Genomic DNA, 16590 nt, shown 5'->3' on the forward strand with positions numbered 1-16590 from the left:
GAGGTAGAAAGTGATGAGTGATGGTCCTGGAGCAGGGGCCTGGCAGAATCAGATCTGAACTTGGCAGAATTTGTCTGAGCAGCGATCTCAGTGTTAGGTGGAGTGTGGAGAGACAAGACGCAAGGAAATCTGCCTGTAACTCGGGCCAGGACCAAAGAGGACCTGGAGAGAGGATCCAAGCAAGAAACAAGGTGAAAGCAGAAGGAAGCTGGGTGATGCAGTAGGTGGAGTGCTGAGTATAGTGTCAAGAAGCCCCAAGTTCAAATGTGGCCTCAGGCCCTTGGTAGCCATGTGATTATCCTGGGCAAGTCAGTCACTTCACCTGTGTTTGCTCCACACCATTGCCATGTTAGAGTCCACAGGGGCACAAAGTTAGACACATCTGGACAACAGCAAGAACAAAAGGGTTAAAATGGACAGCCACAGGTGGCTTTGGGATGAGCGAGAAGTCAATGGATGTCCTACATGTAAGCCTGGGCTGTGCCTGGGGTGGGGGTAGGGAGTTGCCAGAACAGGCCATGGAGGAGCTTAAAGTGTGTCCTGGGATGTCTGAGGGATCGAGGTTGATCTGGGGATTATCTGGGTAAACGTGAGCAGAGAGCTTTTTAAGACCCTAGTTTTGGAGAGGAGATAAAATGACATATTCAGCCCTTTCTTGCCAGAAAGATGGGGAAATGGTATAACAAAGTACTGTGTACGAGATCATACAAGGTTCATTTCTTTGTTAGATTTTCTATGCCAGATATTTTTGCCTAATTTGTTCAATTTTAGTAGTAGTAATAGGTTCAAATTTAGTAACAAGGAAAAGTCTGCAATATAACAAAAGATATCAGTTTGAAAAAATGTAAATGAATTGAGTACTGAAGAAGACCTAATATATTTGCCAGATATGGTGAGCATCACTTTTTAATGACAGTTATATAGTAATCCACAGGTAATATGTAGAATTCATTTTATTATTTCCAAGTTTTATGACTATAAAACCACAATCTTTTAAATTTGATTTTATAATGATTTTCTTGACAAGTGATTCAGTTACTAACAATAACAACTTTGCATTGAAATTTTTATTTAGCCATTAAGCCTGAAAGTTCCTTCATTTTTGCTTTTGTAGTATTGTGGCTAAAATATAACTAGAAGGAAAGACTGAAGAGTAGAAGGTAGGAGAATACTTGGTCAATTCCAAATATTGTGCACATATTAATGAAAAAGAAAAAAATAGTAATAGTAATCTTGCCTTTCAGAAATTCAAATGATCTTGTGATTTTCTTTATTAAGATATTCCCACCAGTGATGTAAATTTCAATCCCTTCATGCCTGCCTATCCTGTGTACTCTTTCCATGTCCTCTTCTAAGTTCATCACAAAGGGTCTGCTTAGCATGTTAATGACCTTTTTAATCTCTTATCTTTCTCGTATGTGAGCAGTTAATTTTTTAAAAATTGTATTTTCCTTATATTTCATCTTATATTGCCACTTGCCTGTTTGTCTTCATTTCCTTTTGTATGTTTTTATCATTCAATTATATATCTACATCCAAAAATACTGGCATTAACAAGATGAAACTGCTTCTGAGAGATATTTGACATTGTTAAGTAAACTTGCTAATATATTGTAGGCAATCCAGCCCTCTCTCCTATTTTTCAATTGTGGCACCAGCTCATTTCCATTAATTCTTGTTTTCTTCCTCTTCCTCTTTTTTTCTCTTCTTACATATAATTAAAAGATGTAATGTGATGTGCATGTTTTATTCCTATGTATTTATGTAGTGTTCATTTGGGCAGGATTTTGTTTTTGTGTCTCTCTCCCCCCCAATCTTTTTATGTTTTCTAGTTTGATGAAGTCTATTGGACTCTTTGTAAAATAGTTTAAAATGTATACAAGTAAATGACAAAGGTAATCATTTATCTACATTTTTTAAAAATTCATGGATCAAGATAATTCTAAAGGATTTATTAAAAATGCTATCTATTTTCAGAGAAAGAACTTATATGCTAGATCCTAATTTTAAAAAAATTAATGTTTTATTTTTCCTGTTTTTTGATTTGTTTTTGTCTGTTTTCTTTCACAATATGACTTATGGAAATGTTTTTCACAACTACATATATATAACTTATCTGAATTGCTTGCCTTCTCAGTGTGTGTGGGGAGGGTTGGAGTAGGAGGAAGTGAGAGATTCTGAAATTCAAAGTTTAAAAAATAAATGTTAAAAATCATTTTTACATGTAACTGGGGGAAAATACTAAATAAAACTTCATGGAACCCAAGTTTAAGAAACTCCGCGTTGGGAATGTGTTTCAAGATGTGTAACCACAATTTTTTCAGTGTCCATTATTTGAGGATCTTTCAAATTTAAGACTCATAGCTGGGGTTTCCAAAAGCTACATATTGAATAGTAGCATATATGTGTATATGTATCTTTCTTTTGATATAAAACCAGTTCTTGCCTTTTCCTTTGGCTTTGCCGTGATTTACTGTTTGCCGTATGTTGTTTCATTTGCTATTATGGGCTTCTTTCATATTAGAGTATTTAGAAAATTTATTTGCATATTTTCATATCCTTTATAGAATGTTTTAGACAAGTTTATGTAATAAAATGTTGCTTTTTTATTCTGAAGGTTTTGCTTTTTTTTTTTTTTTTTGAAGATGTTTATTTTAATTAATTAATTTATTTTTTAATTTAATTTTTATTTTATTTTATAATTATAACTTTTTTTTTTGACAGTACATATGCATGGGTAATTTTTTACAACATTATCCTTTGCACTTACTTCTGTTCAGATTTTTTCCCTTCCTCCCCAACCTTCTCCCCCAGATGGCAGGCAGTCTTATACATGTTAAATATATTACAATATATTCTAGATACAATATATGTGTGTAGAACCGAATTTCTTGTTGCACAGGAAGAATTGGATTCAGAAGGTAAAAATAACAGTTTACACTCATTTCCCAGTGTTCCTTTTCTGGATGTAGCTGATTCTGTCCATCATTGATCAATTGGAATTGGATTAGCTCTTCTCTATGTTGAATTTATCCACTTCCATCAGAATACATCCTCATACAGTATCATTGTTGAAGTGTATAATGATCTTCTGGGTTCTGCTTGTTTAACTCAGCATCAGTTGATGTAAGTCTCTCCAAGCCTCTCTGTATTCCTCCTGTTGGTCATTTCTTACAGAACAATAATATTCCATAACATTCATATACCACAATTTACCCAACCATTCTCCAATTGATGGACATCCATTCATTTTCCAGCTTCTAGCCACTATGAAAAGGGCTGCCACAAACATTTTGGCACATACAAGTCCCTTTCCCTTCTTTAGTATTTCCTTGGGATATAAGCCCAGTAGTATTATGGCTGGGTCAAAGGGTATGCACATTTTGATAACTTTTTGGGCATAATTCCAGATTTCTCTCCAGAATGGTTGGGTTCTTTCACAACTCCACCAACAATGCATCAGTGTCCCAGTTTTCCCACAGCCCCTCCAACATTCATCGTTATTTGTTCCTGTCATCTTAGCCAATCTGACAGGTGTGTAATGATATCTCAGAGTTGTCTTAATTTGCATTTCTCTGATCAATAGTGATTTGGAACACTCTTTCATATGAGTGGAAATAGTTTTAATTTCATCATCTGAAAATTGTTCATATCCTTTGACCATTTATCAATTGGAGAATGGCTTAATTTCTTATAAATTAAAGTCAATTCTCTGTATATTTTGGAGATGAGGCCTTTATCAGAACCTTTAACTGTAAAAATGTTTTCCCAATTTGTTACTTCCCTTCTAATCTTGTTTGCATTAGTTTTGTTTGTGCAGAAACTTTTTAATTTGATGTAATCAAATTATTTTCATTTATTGTTTAAAATAAATTATTGTTTATTTTAATTTAAAAATTTTGTCAGAGTGGAGAAGGCTCATACATTATCTTACTTGAGAGTAGGCATTTTGTGATACATACATACTTTCTAGACTCTTCTTACAATTAAAACACAAATTTGAACATATCAGACACATTAAATATGTGTAATGATAATATTTTAATAAGTAGATCCAAATGTTGTTCCCACATAGATCACCATCTTTCAGAGCCTTAATTAGAATTTCTATTGCCTGGAGCTTTTGTTAGATGGAGAGAAACACAGAAGGCTTCCTTTGCTCTCTAAATAGAGCACTACAACAATAGAAGCTAGGTTAGATGAGTTAGGAAGCTGGTGACTAAGTGCTGGTAGCTCTTAGGTTTTCTCTTGTCTTGGAAAAATTGGCCCTAGCCATTATTTTCATTGATTCCTGCTTGGATTTCCTTGTTAATCCTGGACTTAGACTCCACCAGTAGAGTATAATTGTGACAAATTGGAGAATCTTGTGTCAGTGCACCTTCAGTTGATGACCAGCACTGCCCCTTCTATTAAACCTCAGAGGAGGGACACTTCGGGGGTTGGAAAAGATGGGGGTTGTTCCTTTCAGCCTTGTGCGTTCTAGAAGAGAAAGGGAAATAGTCTTATTTTGAATCCAGAGGATAGACAGCCATTGGGGTGAGGGAGCCAGCAAACTCTTTGGGATTTGGATATTCCTTCTTAATTTTGAGTCCTAGTAAAGTCTCTGAACTTTAGGAGGTCAGCTATTTTTTCCCAGGGGTATTGTTCAGTATACTCCTCTTGGGGAATTTTCTTCTATAACTGTAGCACATTGTTTGTGTATCCTATCTCATCAAATCTTTTACTCAGAATGATTTGAAATAGCCAAAAGTAATTTAGAATCATAGTGATGAAAACAATGGGGTAGGTAGATGGCACATCTGATAGAACGTTGGGCCTAGAATCTGGAAGACTCATCTTCATGAGTTCAAATGTAACTTCAGACACTACCTAGCTGTGTGACCCTAGGCAAATCACGTAACTCTACCTGAATTTTCTTAACTGTAAAAGGAGCTGGAGAAAGAAATGGCAAACCATTTCAGTACCTTTGCCAAGAAAACCCCAAAGGGGTCAGACATAATTAATAAATAAGGACAGTAACTTGAGAGACATCATTTTATGTTGCTATTGTGAAGATGAAATTGGGAGAGCAATTTGCGAATTAAGTAATTGGACACAAACATGATTTAAAAGTGGCAAAACAGATATGTACCATACACAGTATAGAATACACAGTAATAGAAATTTAATGTTGTAATTAAAACAAAGGTGTTTCAAGCATAAATTCTTTCCCTACCTGTTTTTTCTGTGGCTAACTTTTCTCAGATTCTTCCAGACATCATGAAAACATGAGGAAAGTCACTCGTCAGACATTACTGAAAAATAACTGGACAAAATAAATAAATAAATGTAATATTTATCCCAGCAGGGGATTATAATTAAAAAAAAAAAAACAACAAAAACTTGAGACTTAAGTAGCTATTTCACTTGCTCTGGAAGCAAAATAAGCCATTCTAAAAGGCATTTTAAAAGTATCAATAGCCCTGTTTGAATGAATGAATAGATTATCCAAATTGTTTTGCAGAACAATATCCATTTTGGATATTTGAATTCTTTTATTTGTTTGGTATTCAATCAGTTAACTAGTCAGTCAATTGGCAATTTTTGGTGCCTTTTACATTTTAGGTTCTTTGTGCTAATTTCTAAGGCTATTAAAAAAAAAAAAAAAAAAAAAAAGCAAACCAGTACATCCTGTACAGCAGCTTATAAACTGATGGGAGAGATAGGATGTAAACAAGATGTCTACAAGGAACATTGAGATATTCTCTGAAGGAAGGCACTAAGATTAAGGAGGATTGGAAAAGGTGAACATTTGAAAGAAGCAGGGAAGTAGAGATGAGTAGGAAGACAGGTGTAAGGGATAGTCAATGAAAGTCACATCCTGAGATGGAGAATTTTTTGGAGCTAGAGCAAGGAGGTCAAGTAGCACAAGGAAAGGCATGTAAAAGATGAGAAAAGCAGAAAGAGATTGAATAATGGAGGGATTTACATTCTAAACAGGTTTTTATATTTGATCCTAGAGGTATTAGGGAGGCACTGGAGTTGATTGGATTGAATACAGATGGAAAGCAAAAATTGATTTGTCTGTACCATATCATTGTCTCAGCCTTTTAATCTTAAGTCTTAACTCATTAAGTCATAACTAAGTCATAGTTAACCTCTTGGGGATCCTTCCAGCTGTTAGATCTGTTTCATCTCTAAGGGTTTCCTTGTCCTATGCTGGTCAATCTTTATACTCCAGCACTAAAGCCTTTGCATATTCTCCCCTTTAATTCTATTATAGGATCCTTTAGAATCTTGTTTCTATTCCTAGCATTTATCACAGAACCTAAATAGCCAAAGGTAACCTGCCAAGGGGTAAGGAGACAGGCATTGGCATGTGGAGCCTGATGAAGTCTAAAGGGGCATAGCTGTCTGGAAAACACAGAACATGTTCTGAGCACTGCTGTAGTTCAGGGTTTGCTCCAGAATACTTTCCTAACTCCTTTTCTTTTCTTTTTTTTTTTTTTTTTTTAATAACATTATCCCTTGTATTCATTTTTTCCAAATTATTCCCCCCTCCCTCTGTCCACTTCCTCCCCCTGATGACAGGCAATCCCATACATTTTACATGTGTTACAATATAACCTAGATACAATATATGTGTGTAAATACCACTTTCTTGTTGCACATTAACTATTAGATTCCGAAGGTATAAGTAACCTGGGTAGATAGACAGTAGTGCTAACAATTTACATTCACTTCCCAGTGTTCCTTCTCTGGGTGTAGTTAATTCTGTCCATCATTGATCAACTGGAAGTGAGTTGGATCTTCTTTATCCAACTCCTTTTCTTCAAAGATGTTTTCAAAGGGTCTTTGCCAATTAATTGTCCTTCATAATGATACCAACCATTACTTGACTTTTTCAATTTCATCCTCATATATGTGATGATATTTCCTCAAATCTGCAGACCTGTGAATTAAAAGATTTAGCTGCAAACATGACAACAGCATCTCATCTGCAAAACTATTTTTACCTGGCAGACGTTTAAATCTACAGACATAGATGGACTTGCTATAACTTTATCTGATATCATCTTTGGCTCATCATTGAAGATCTTTGAGTACTTGGCAACAAACATAAGTGGTACTAAAAGAGTTAGCAGGCTTGGGGCAGCTGGGTGGTGCAGTGGATAGGATAGAGCCACCAACCCTGAAGTCAGGAGAACCTGAGTTCAAATGTGGTCTCAGATGGCTGTATGATCCTGGGCAAGTCACTTAACCCCAATTGCCTCAGCTTTAAAAAAAAAAAAAAAAAAAAAAGAGTAGGCTTTAATCTGATTCTGAATAGACCATTCCAGATAGTTGTTCTTTAGAAACAGATTATTGTTCTTAGATTAGGAGATAGACTCCAAAGCCAGAAGATTTAAGATTTACTGACTTATTGTTAGAACAGAATTCTCCCCACTCCCCCCCCCAAAAAAAAAAAAAAAAATCAGGTAACCACAAAATCATATTCCATCAATTTTCCTCTCTTAAGCAGTTTGTACCCCAAAATGAGATATCATCTTCTGAAGCTGCTTCATGTTAATAAAGGGAGGAGAGCTGTCCCTTTGTCTAGTTCCCAGACCAGGGAGAAGAGGCAAGATATTAGCAACAGCATTCAGAGGAGTGCTAGGGTATCGATCAGTTAACTAGCCAATGGTATTCAGGATGAATAAATGGGTGAAAGTTCATAGCTTGGAGGAAGGAAATCTCACAAGTAGGTTAAAAATGCAGGGGCCAAATATGAGCAAAAATAATTAATAGTGGAGTTAGGAGGGACAAAAATCTAGGAACCCCACCCAGAAGAAGGTTGGGAGATGGGGAGATGAGGCTATCATAAATGCCTCTCATCCAAACAGCTTTTCCTAGGATAAAGGATATTCCCCTCCAAATTCCCTCTTTTGTTTCCTTGAAGAGGCAGTGTTTGAAGCAGGGGCATTATACACAGTGAAAGGAGCCTCTGATAATAGAATGGAAAACAACTTTTACAAAGAAAAGCCTATCCCTTAGGTGCACAGATGGTACCGGAAGTCAAGTTTTGTAGTAGCTTCCTAGTTAGTTGTCCCCAAGGATGAATTACATGACATTATATTGGTCGGGAATGTTAGTTCTCAGGAGGTTATGAAGAAGCTTCAAAGAAGGTGCTGTAGAAGCATTATGAGTGAGTTTACTAGGATAATTTTGGAATGGATATCAAGATATATAATATAATATGTGGGTAAGAAATCCTTTCTGGCAAAAGGACAGGGGATAGGTTAAAGTTATTCACGTGGGTAAGTAGCTAGTACAAATGGGGTGGCTTCCAGCATAGGAATGGTGACACTTGGGAATGTGGCCTCTGTAAATAATGTGTCAGGTCCCATATGTGGGCTGCCTTGAGGATTCTGAGGGCACACCCAACAACCCTAGCTGCCCTCATTGCCCATGGAGTTCCCTAGCCTGACTAAAGGCTAAAGAGCTATCTCCCCTACTGGCAAGAGCCATAGAGTGATGACATAGAGAGAGCATGAGAGAAAATACTAAGAGCAAAGCTCTTGTCCTCAAAGTGTTGTTAGAGGGACACCAGAAAAAGTGGAAAATAAGAAAAGAAAGCTCATCTTGTGTCTCAGCCACCTTGTGAGTTTTTTGAGAAGTGAAGGCTGGGCTACTGTCACTGTGAAAAGAGCTGTGCTGGCCAGAAAGAAGTTCCCATTGGCTGGCCTCTGGGATTAGAAGCTGGCCTGAGGGCTTTTGAGACCACCAAGAAGGAGAGAACTTCATGGCCCTGGCTGGGGGAGGGAAGCTGAAAGTTTAGGATTTGTAGGGCTGCAACCAGAGAAGCCCCTCTGGTGGGGCAGCAGATCAGGATATCATCTAACCCATACTGGCCATGTGCATTGGTGTGAGGGCTATGTTCCTCTGGATTTGCCCCTTCAAGGATCAGAGTCTTTATGCAAAAGGATGCCTCTTTAAGATCTAGAGTGGAAAATTATTGTGTGGCTTGGCTTCTACTGACCATTTACTCTGGTTATGGAAATTTGCTGTATGAGGAAATAGCAGGGACATGATTATAATGGCATCAAAACAGGTCTTTCAGGCCTCAGCCTGAGAGCACTACATGATAGGATGAGGCATCCTTAGATCTGACAGCCGATCATGCATTAATAATTAGCCAGACTCAGAAATAATCAGGTAGGAAACAGAAATGGGAAACTGAATCAGAAGGATCCCACTTTAAGCAGAGGTTAAAGTTGTCCTTCCAGCTTTAGCCCAGACACAGCATCACTGGAATAGTGGGCTACTGACTTAATGATCAGGCAATCAAATTCAGAACTCAAAAGAATATCAGTCCCAAGAGATTTTATCTCTTAATTCTACAAATTCTACAAATGGCAGCTTAGGGCTAGATACATTATTTTAAAAGTTTACTAGGACTTAAGTTTAAACATATAAAACTAACAAAATCTCCTATGTGTGTAAGTCCTAGTGTAAGATCTGGTGCAAGGGATCAGTCATTAAATAAGCTCATAGATTCTTCATAAGCATATATTCCTTGTTTCAAAATTTTAAAACCTTAAACAGGCTCAATTCTCAATGCTGATGACCATGCTTACCCTGATGACTTCAAGAAAACTGGCAAGTTAACAAATTAAAAGGAGTTAACAAAGACCCCAGGGAAGGGGCTGTTTGATACCTCCCCTTACTTTGTGAAGGGGGAAAGGAGTTCACACCTCACACTTGGAGGTAAACTGATAAGGCTTACCATGATAACAATAACTCCAAGAAACTTAACTTAGGAAAATTCTAAAATTGTTAATTAATAGCCAAGTGGTCTTACCTGTAATTTCTGTTTCCTTAAATACATTTCCCTTTATTTTAGAGAGAAAACAAGATAATTTTAAAATTGAGATAGAATAGATTTTAAAATTTGACTTAACTTTAGTTAATGAGATTGCCTAGATTCTGATTACATGTCCTAGACAAACTGAATTCGAATTTGGTTATTTTCAAATTCATGCAAATCATTTCTTTTGTGAGCCAGGAAAAGGGTTAAGGTGCCAGTTTTTACTGACAGGCTTCTCAGAAGTCTCTAGACAAGTAGTTTAATTTAAAGCAGTGGAAAACTGCTTTTCTGTGTTCCTAAATTTTCAAAACTTTTCTTTCTGTTAACACTGTCAGTGTAAATAGATCCCTTTAGTGGGCTTTAATTAGATCTCCTCCTTTAAAATTGCTTTTATTATTATATCTCAGACAAATTTCCAAATTACTTTACACAGAAATCATTTATCAGTTGTTCACATCTAAAAAAAAAACTCCATAAAGTTATCAAATATCAAACAATTATATCCAGTAAAGCAGTTAACATTCATATAGTAGGTTTTATGCTAAGCGCTTTTGCAATCATGTGGTCTTCACAACAACTATTATTTCTTTTGACAAATCAGAAAACTGGACAGAGTAAAACAGTTTGCCATAAATTACATAGCTAATGCATATCCATAATTGAGACAGAGAATAGTGGTCTTACCAAATGTAGAGGCTGACTGGGTTTCTCATCTCATGCTGTCATGCTGGGTTCCTGGACTGAACCTGCTGAAAGCTGAGTTGGCTGGAGTCAGGATATCCCTTTGATAGTAGTTTCAGGTGCCAGGGCTCAGGAAATGCTGACCATATTACATAACCCCCACTCTATCCCCATTCCCCCCAAGCTGGGCTGGGGAAGTATTTGGGCAAGGTTGTTTAGGAGCCCCACAGTTTTGCTTCCTCTATTTCCACAAGTGAAACAGAATTTGAGTTTTAATCTGATCTGAGATGAAAGGAGTTAGAAAACAGAGAGACTTGGACTTGGGCTATCTTGATCTTGTTAGCAGTCCCCACAACTGAGATACATAACCATTTCTGTGGAAGTCGAAGTGGAGAAGGGTCCCTTAATATCTTCTGGGATGCTTTTCCAAAAGAGCAGGAGGACTCTGGATAAGATAGGAGTCAAGGAAAGATTAGCAAAAAGTTAGTATTTACCTAGTTTGTTTTTCCTTTTTCTTTTATTCCAAAATGGGATAAATTCCTAGAAATATCCCCAGTGTTTTAGGAATCTTAAAAATGACTCTTTGCCAAACTTCTTAATTATTGCTCTCAAAACTTTGAAAATTTGCTAAGTTGTTAATTTAATTTAAATTAGCTAACTTTTTTATGTAGCCTCCAGCTTGGCCAGAGCTGAGTTCCATAAAACAAAACTTAGAATGCTGGGGAAATTTTTAAAAAAGATTATCAATCAGCAGTGAATTGAAGAGTGGTCTATTTAGAACCTGACAGATTATTGTTCTTAGATTGGGAGTGAGATAGACTCCCAAACCAGAAGATTTAGGATTTACTGACTTAATTAAAACAGTAGTGCCCACCTCTTCCCCTCTTCTCCCCCCCCCCCCCCCCAATCAGGGGACCACAAAATCATATTACATCAGAATGTCTTTTTCAATTCTTAAGGATTATTCTAGAACAACTAGGTTGACATCTCTCCCTCCCCCCTCCCACTGGGGTTAAGTGACTTGCCCAGGGTCACACAGCTAGGAAGTGTTAAGTGTCTGAGATCAGATTTTAACTCCTGAATTCAAGGCTGGTGCTCTGTCCATTGCTCTAGGTTGATATTTGTAGTGATCATTTCCATTAGCAAAATTGTAAAACATTGCAACCTTTCTCATTAAATTTTTTTGCTTTTGGAAAGTTTTAATTATTTTCTTAAATTAATTTTGCATAAATTTAAATTTAAGAGATATGACCTTTAGAAATAGAAGTTCTTTAGGGTTCTCAATTTTTAAGCATATGTGAGAGTTCTGAGATAACAATTTTGAAACCCTAATCATTATGGCTCAGGGATGTTATTTCCACAGGAATTAGGATGTATACAGTCTTTCTACACAGAACTCCATCCCCGATAGCCAAGTTTTAATATTTATTTAAAGGCCTGAATTCTCTAGAGTCTTGTCTCTGAAGCCCAACAGTACAAGGAATTCCAAATTGGAAGATTTAGGTAATAATGTGTTACACATTTCCCAACAGCCTTATTCAGTAGTGGAGTGGGCTTTCTCAAGAGCCAGATTCTTGTGACTCCTCAGAACAAAAACTATGGTTGCATTGCTATTCAGAGTTTTTATTTGGTATAGAGCAAAAGTTTTTAACCTTGGCCTCTTTGAGTCAAAGGGGATTAGTAAAGAGATTTCCATCAACTCTGGTGGGGAAAACAAACAACTACATCTTTGTTTTCACTAACCTTTGGTTTCCTTTTATCCTTTAAAAAACCCGATTCTGACAAGGTGTTTATAGGTTTCATTAGGCTTCAGAATTTTTTTTTGTTTGTTTGTTTGTTTGTTTGTTTTTGGTTTTTTTTTATTCATTTTTCCAAATTATCCCCTCTCTCCCTCCACTCCCTCCCCCCCCATGACAGATAATCCCATACATTTTACATGTGTTACAATATAACCTAGATACAATATATGTGTGTAAATACCATTTTCTTGTTGCACATTAAGTATTAGCTTCCGAAGGTATAAGTAACCTGGGGAGATAGACAGTAGTGCTAACAATTTACATTCACTTCCCAGTGTTCCTTCTCTGGGTGTAGTTATTTCTGTCCATCATTGATCAACTGGAAGTGAGTTGGATCTTCTTTATGTTGAAGATTTCCACTTCCATCAGAATACCTCTTCATACAGCATTGAAGTGTTCAGCGATCTTCTGGTTCTGTTCTTTTCACTCAGCATCAGTTGATGTAAGTCTCTCCAAGCCTCTCTGTATTTCTCCTGCTGGTCATTTCTTACAGAGCAATAATATTCCATAACCTTCATATACCATAATTTACCCAACCATTCTCCAATTGATGGGCATCCATTCAACTTCCAGTTTCTAGCTACAACAAAAAGAGCTGCCACAAACATTTTGGCACATACAGGTCCCTTTCCACTCTTTAGTATTTCTTTGGAATATAAGCCCAGTAGTAGCAATGCTGGGTCAAAGGGTATGCACAGTTTGACAACTTTTTGGGCATAGTTCCAAATTGCTCTCCAGAATGGCTGGATTCTTTCATAACTCCACCAGCAATGTATCAGTGTCCCAGTTTTCCCACATCCCCTCCAACATTCATCATTATTTGTTCCTGTCATCTTAGCCAATCTGACAGGTGTGTAGTGGTATCTCAGAGTTGTCTTAATTTGCATTTCTCTGATCAGTAGTGATTTGGAACACTCTTTCATATGAGTGGAAATAGTTTCAATTTCATCATCTGAGAATTGTCTGTTCATATCCCTTGACCATTTATCAATTGGAGAATGGTTTGGTTTCCCATAAATTAGGGTCAGTTCTCTATATATTTTGGAAATGAGACCTTTGTCAGAACCTTTACTTTTAAAAATATTTTCCCAATTTGTTACTTCCCTTCTAATCTTGTTTGCATTAGTATTGTTTGTACAGAAACTTTTTAGTTTGATGTAATAAAAATCTTCTATTTTGTGATCAATAATGATCTCTAGTTCTCCTCTGGTCATAAAATCCTTCCTCCTCCACAGGTCTGAGAGGTAGACTATTTTCTGTTTCTCCAATCTATTTATTATCTCATTCTTTATGCCTAAATCATGGACCCATTTTGATCTTATCTTGGTATATGGTGTTAAGTGTGGATCCATATCTAATTTCTGCCATACTAATTACCAGTTTTCCCAACAGTTTTTTTCCGAATAATGAATTTTTGTCCCTAATGTTGGTATCTTTGGGTTTGTCAAAGATTAGATTGCTGTAGATGTACCCTTTTTTGTCCTTTGTATCTAATCTGTTCCACTGATCTACCGGTCTATTTCTTAGCCAATACCAAATGGTTTTGGTGACTGCTGCTATATAATATAGCTTTAGATCAGGTACACTTAGACCACCTTCATCTGACTTTTTTTTTCATTAGTTCCCTTGCAATTCTCGACCTTTTATTCTTCCATATGAATTTTGTTGTTATTTTTTCTAGGTCATTAAAATAGTTTCTTGGGAGTCTGATTGGTATAGCACTAAATAAATAGATTAGTTTGGGGAGTATTGTCATTTTTATTATATTCGCTCAGCCTATCCAAGAGCACTGAATGTCTTTCCAATTATTTAAATCTGACTTTATTTTTTTGGCAAGTGTTTTGTAATTTTTCTCATATAATTCCTGACTATTCTTTGGTAGATGGATTCCCAAATACTTTATACTCTCAACATTTGTTTGGAATGGAATTTCTCTTTGTATCTCTTGCTGTTGCATTTTGTTGGTGATATATAAAAATGCTGAGGATTTATGTGGATTTATTTTGTATCCTGCCACTTTGCTAAAACAGAATTGGGTTTTTTAAAGGATAAAAGGTTCTTTTTTCTAATTCCTTAATTTTCTGTATTAGAAAACTGAGGACCCACCCATACAAGCTGGATGTGTTTTCTAAAGTTATACTCTCAACCAACTGGCATTCAGTCCTTTGATGGCCTGACATTTGTACAAAGTGTTAGTCATCCAAAGTCCCACTCCTCTCAACCCCCAAATAGTACATATTCTGAAGGAATTTACAGTCAATTGAGATTAGAAGTTGCCCTCTTGACTTCCTCTTCAGTGATCTTTCCTTATTACTATACTACCTTTGCTAAGGAGTCTTAAGATATTTGTAAAAATATATACTTACAAGGAAACTGCATGAATTGTTAAACTATATACTTAATCTCTTGCTGTTTCTCAAGAAAAATCAGATCAAAAAAGAAAAAAATGGATAAGAAAACAAAATGCAAGCGAACAACAAAATGAGAACGTTATGTTCTGATCTCCACTCAGTTCCCACAGTCGTCTCTCTTCATCTTCATTCATGAAGAAAGATGACTCTCTTCATCACAAGATCATTGGAACTGGCCTGAATCATCTCATTGTTGGAAAGAGCCACTTTCATCAGAATTGATCGTTGTATAATATTGTTGTTGCCATGTACAATGTTCTTTTTAAGATGTTATTTATGTGCTGATAACTAGGTGACCCAAGAGATAGACTGCTTGGCTTGGAATCAGAAAGACCTGCTTTTTAAGTACTCTCTGTGACCCTGTTTGCTCATCTGTAAAATGGGGATTAATAAATGTACTTACCTCCCAGGGTTTTTGTGAGAATTCAATGAAATAATCATAAAAGGCTTAGCACAGTGCCAGGACCATAGTAGGTGGTTGACTGAAATGACTTATTGTTTATAAGCAACAATTTAAGACTTTTTGTTGTTGCATTTTTGCCCTTTAACATATATCTGAAATTTTCTTTTTTCTTTATAGGATAAAGATAAAGTTTCTCTAACCAAGACTCCAAAATTGGACCGGAGTGATGGAGGGAAAGAAGTAAAAGAAAGAGCTACAAAACGGAAGTTGCCCTTCACAGTTGGAACAAATGGAGATCAAAAAGACTCAGATACAGGTAAAGAATCAACATGATTTTAATTGACACAGCACAGAAGGCAGATTTTAAGCTTCTGCAAGTCAATTTTTATTAATTACAAATATCTCCTGAGAGTTAAATCTCAGTAAGACTGCCTTTCTCTATATTTAATTGAAAGCCAGAGGCCAAATCAATTACAAAAACAGTTGTTTTAATGTTAAGATTATTTAGAAAATAGTAAGTTTTAGAGTGATTCATTTCTTCCTTTGGCTGTCCAGTGTCATATTGTCTTCAAACTAAAGCTAATTTCCTTGTATTCCCCTCCATTCCTTTCTCCTGTTCCCTCCTCTGACTTCTTCCAGGCCACTCTGGAACAACCTTCCATCTCATTATCTGCCAAACCACCTCCTCTCTTTATTCAAGTCTCCTTAAATCCAAATTCCTCCACAAAATGTCCTCATATTAAACAAGGGATGGGGAGAGATAAACCACCCAACCCCAGTTCTACCTTCATTCACCCACTCTTGTGAATGGAATGGTTGAACAGTATGAAATGGTAAGGTGAGGCTAGTTCCCTACTCATAGCTTATGGTACCACCCCCAGTTCCCTAGATACCCATTCAAAATATTCAGTATTATACATGAGTAAACAAAATTATTTATTTGAACCAAATCTTGAGAGGGAGAGTGGGAAAGGTATGATGTAATTTTCTCCAAAGGAGAATAAAGGAGAAAAGTAAAAAAAAAGATACTCATGAGAGTTCCCTTAAAGCTTGTTTGTTCTTTTGTTAAGTTTGGAACTTTCTAGATGTAGAGACAGAGAAGAGTAATATTTAGATTGTTCAGAATATCCTCAGGTGTTGGAAGGATGAGTGAAAATGAGTGAGGGTGGGAACTTGTTATGTTGCCTTAGGGAAAGCCACTGAGATTAGATCTGCCACTTGTCTTTGCTCAGTAAGGAGATAGAAAAGTGGACTATAGAGCATCCTAGTATATATAGCTTATTGCATGTTGTCTCCCCCTGTTTACAACTGAGCTCTTGACATCAAGGACTACCTTCTGACTTTCTTTACATTTTCAGTTCACAATTCCTAAAACCTTAAAGTCCAAATGTTGAGAACAGAATTCATTCTCTTCTTTGTCTACCTTCCTTCTTACTAGAGAGGGCAATTCCATCCTCCCCCCAGTCCTCC

The 16590-nt window shown here is 36.5% G+C and overlaps 1 protein-coding gene across 3 annotated transcripts in view; it reads left to right on the forward strand.

The window, feature by feature from the left end:
- Positions 1–16590, forward strand: part of ANKRD11 (ankyrin repeat domain containing 11) — a 320143-nt gene that overhangs the window by 233620 nt on the left and 69933 nt on the right. For all 3 annotated transcript variants that reach the window (XM_074286178.1, XM_074286176.1, XM_074286177.1), the window contains one exon: positions 15298–15436. In XM_074286178.1, the coding sequence (XP_074142279.1) occupies positions 15410–15436 (27 nt within the window). In that variant the 5' untranslated portion in view covers positions 15298–15409. The remainder of the gene's footprint in view (positions 1–15297; positions 15437–16590) is intronic.

This window comes from Sminthopsis crassicaudata, chromosome 2, assembly GCF_048593235.1.
Source record: "Sminthopsis crassicaudata isolate SCR6 chromosome 2, ASM4859323v1, whole genome shotgun sequence".
NCBI lineage: Eukaryota > Metazoa > Chordata > Mammalia > Dasyuromorphia > Dasyuridae > Sminthopsis > Sminthopsis crassicaudata.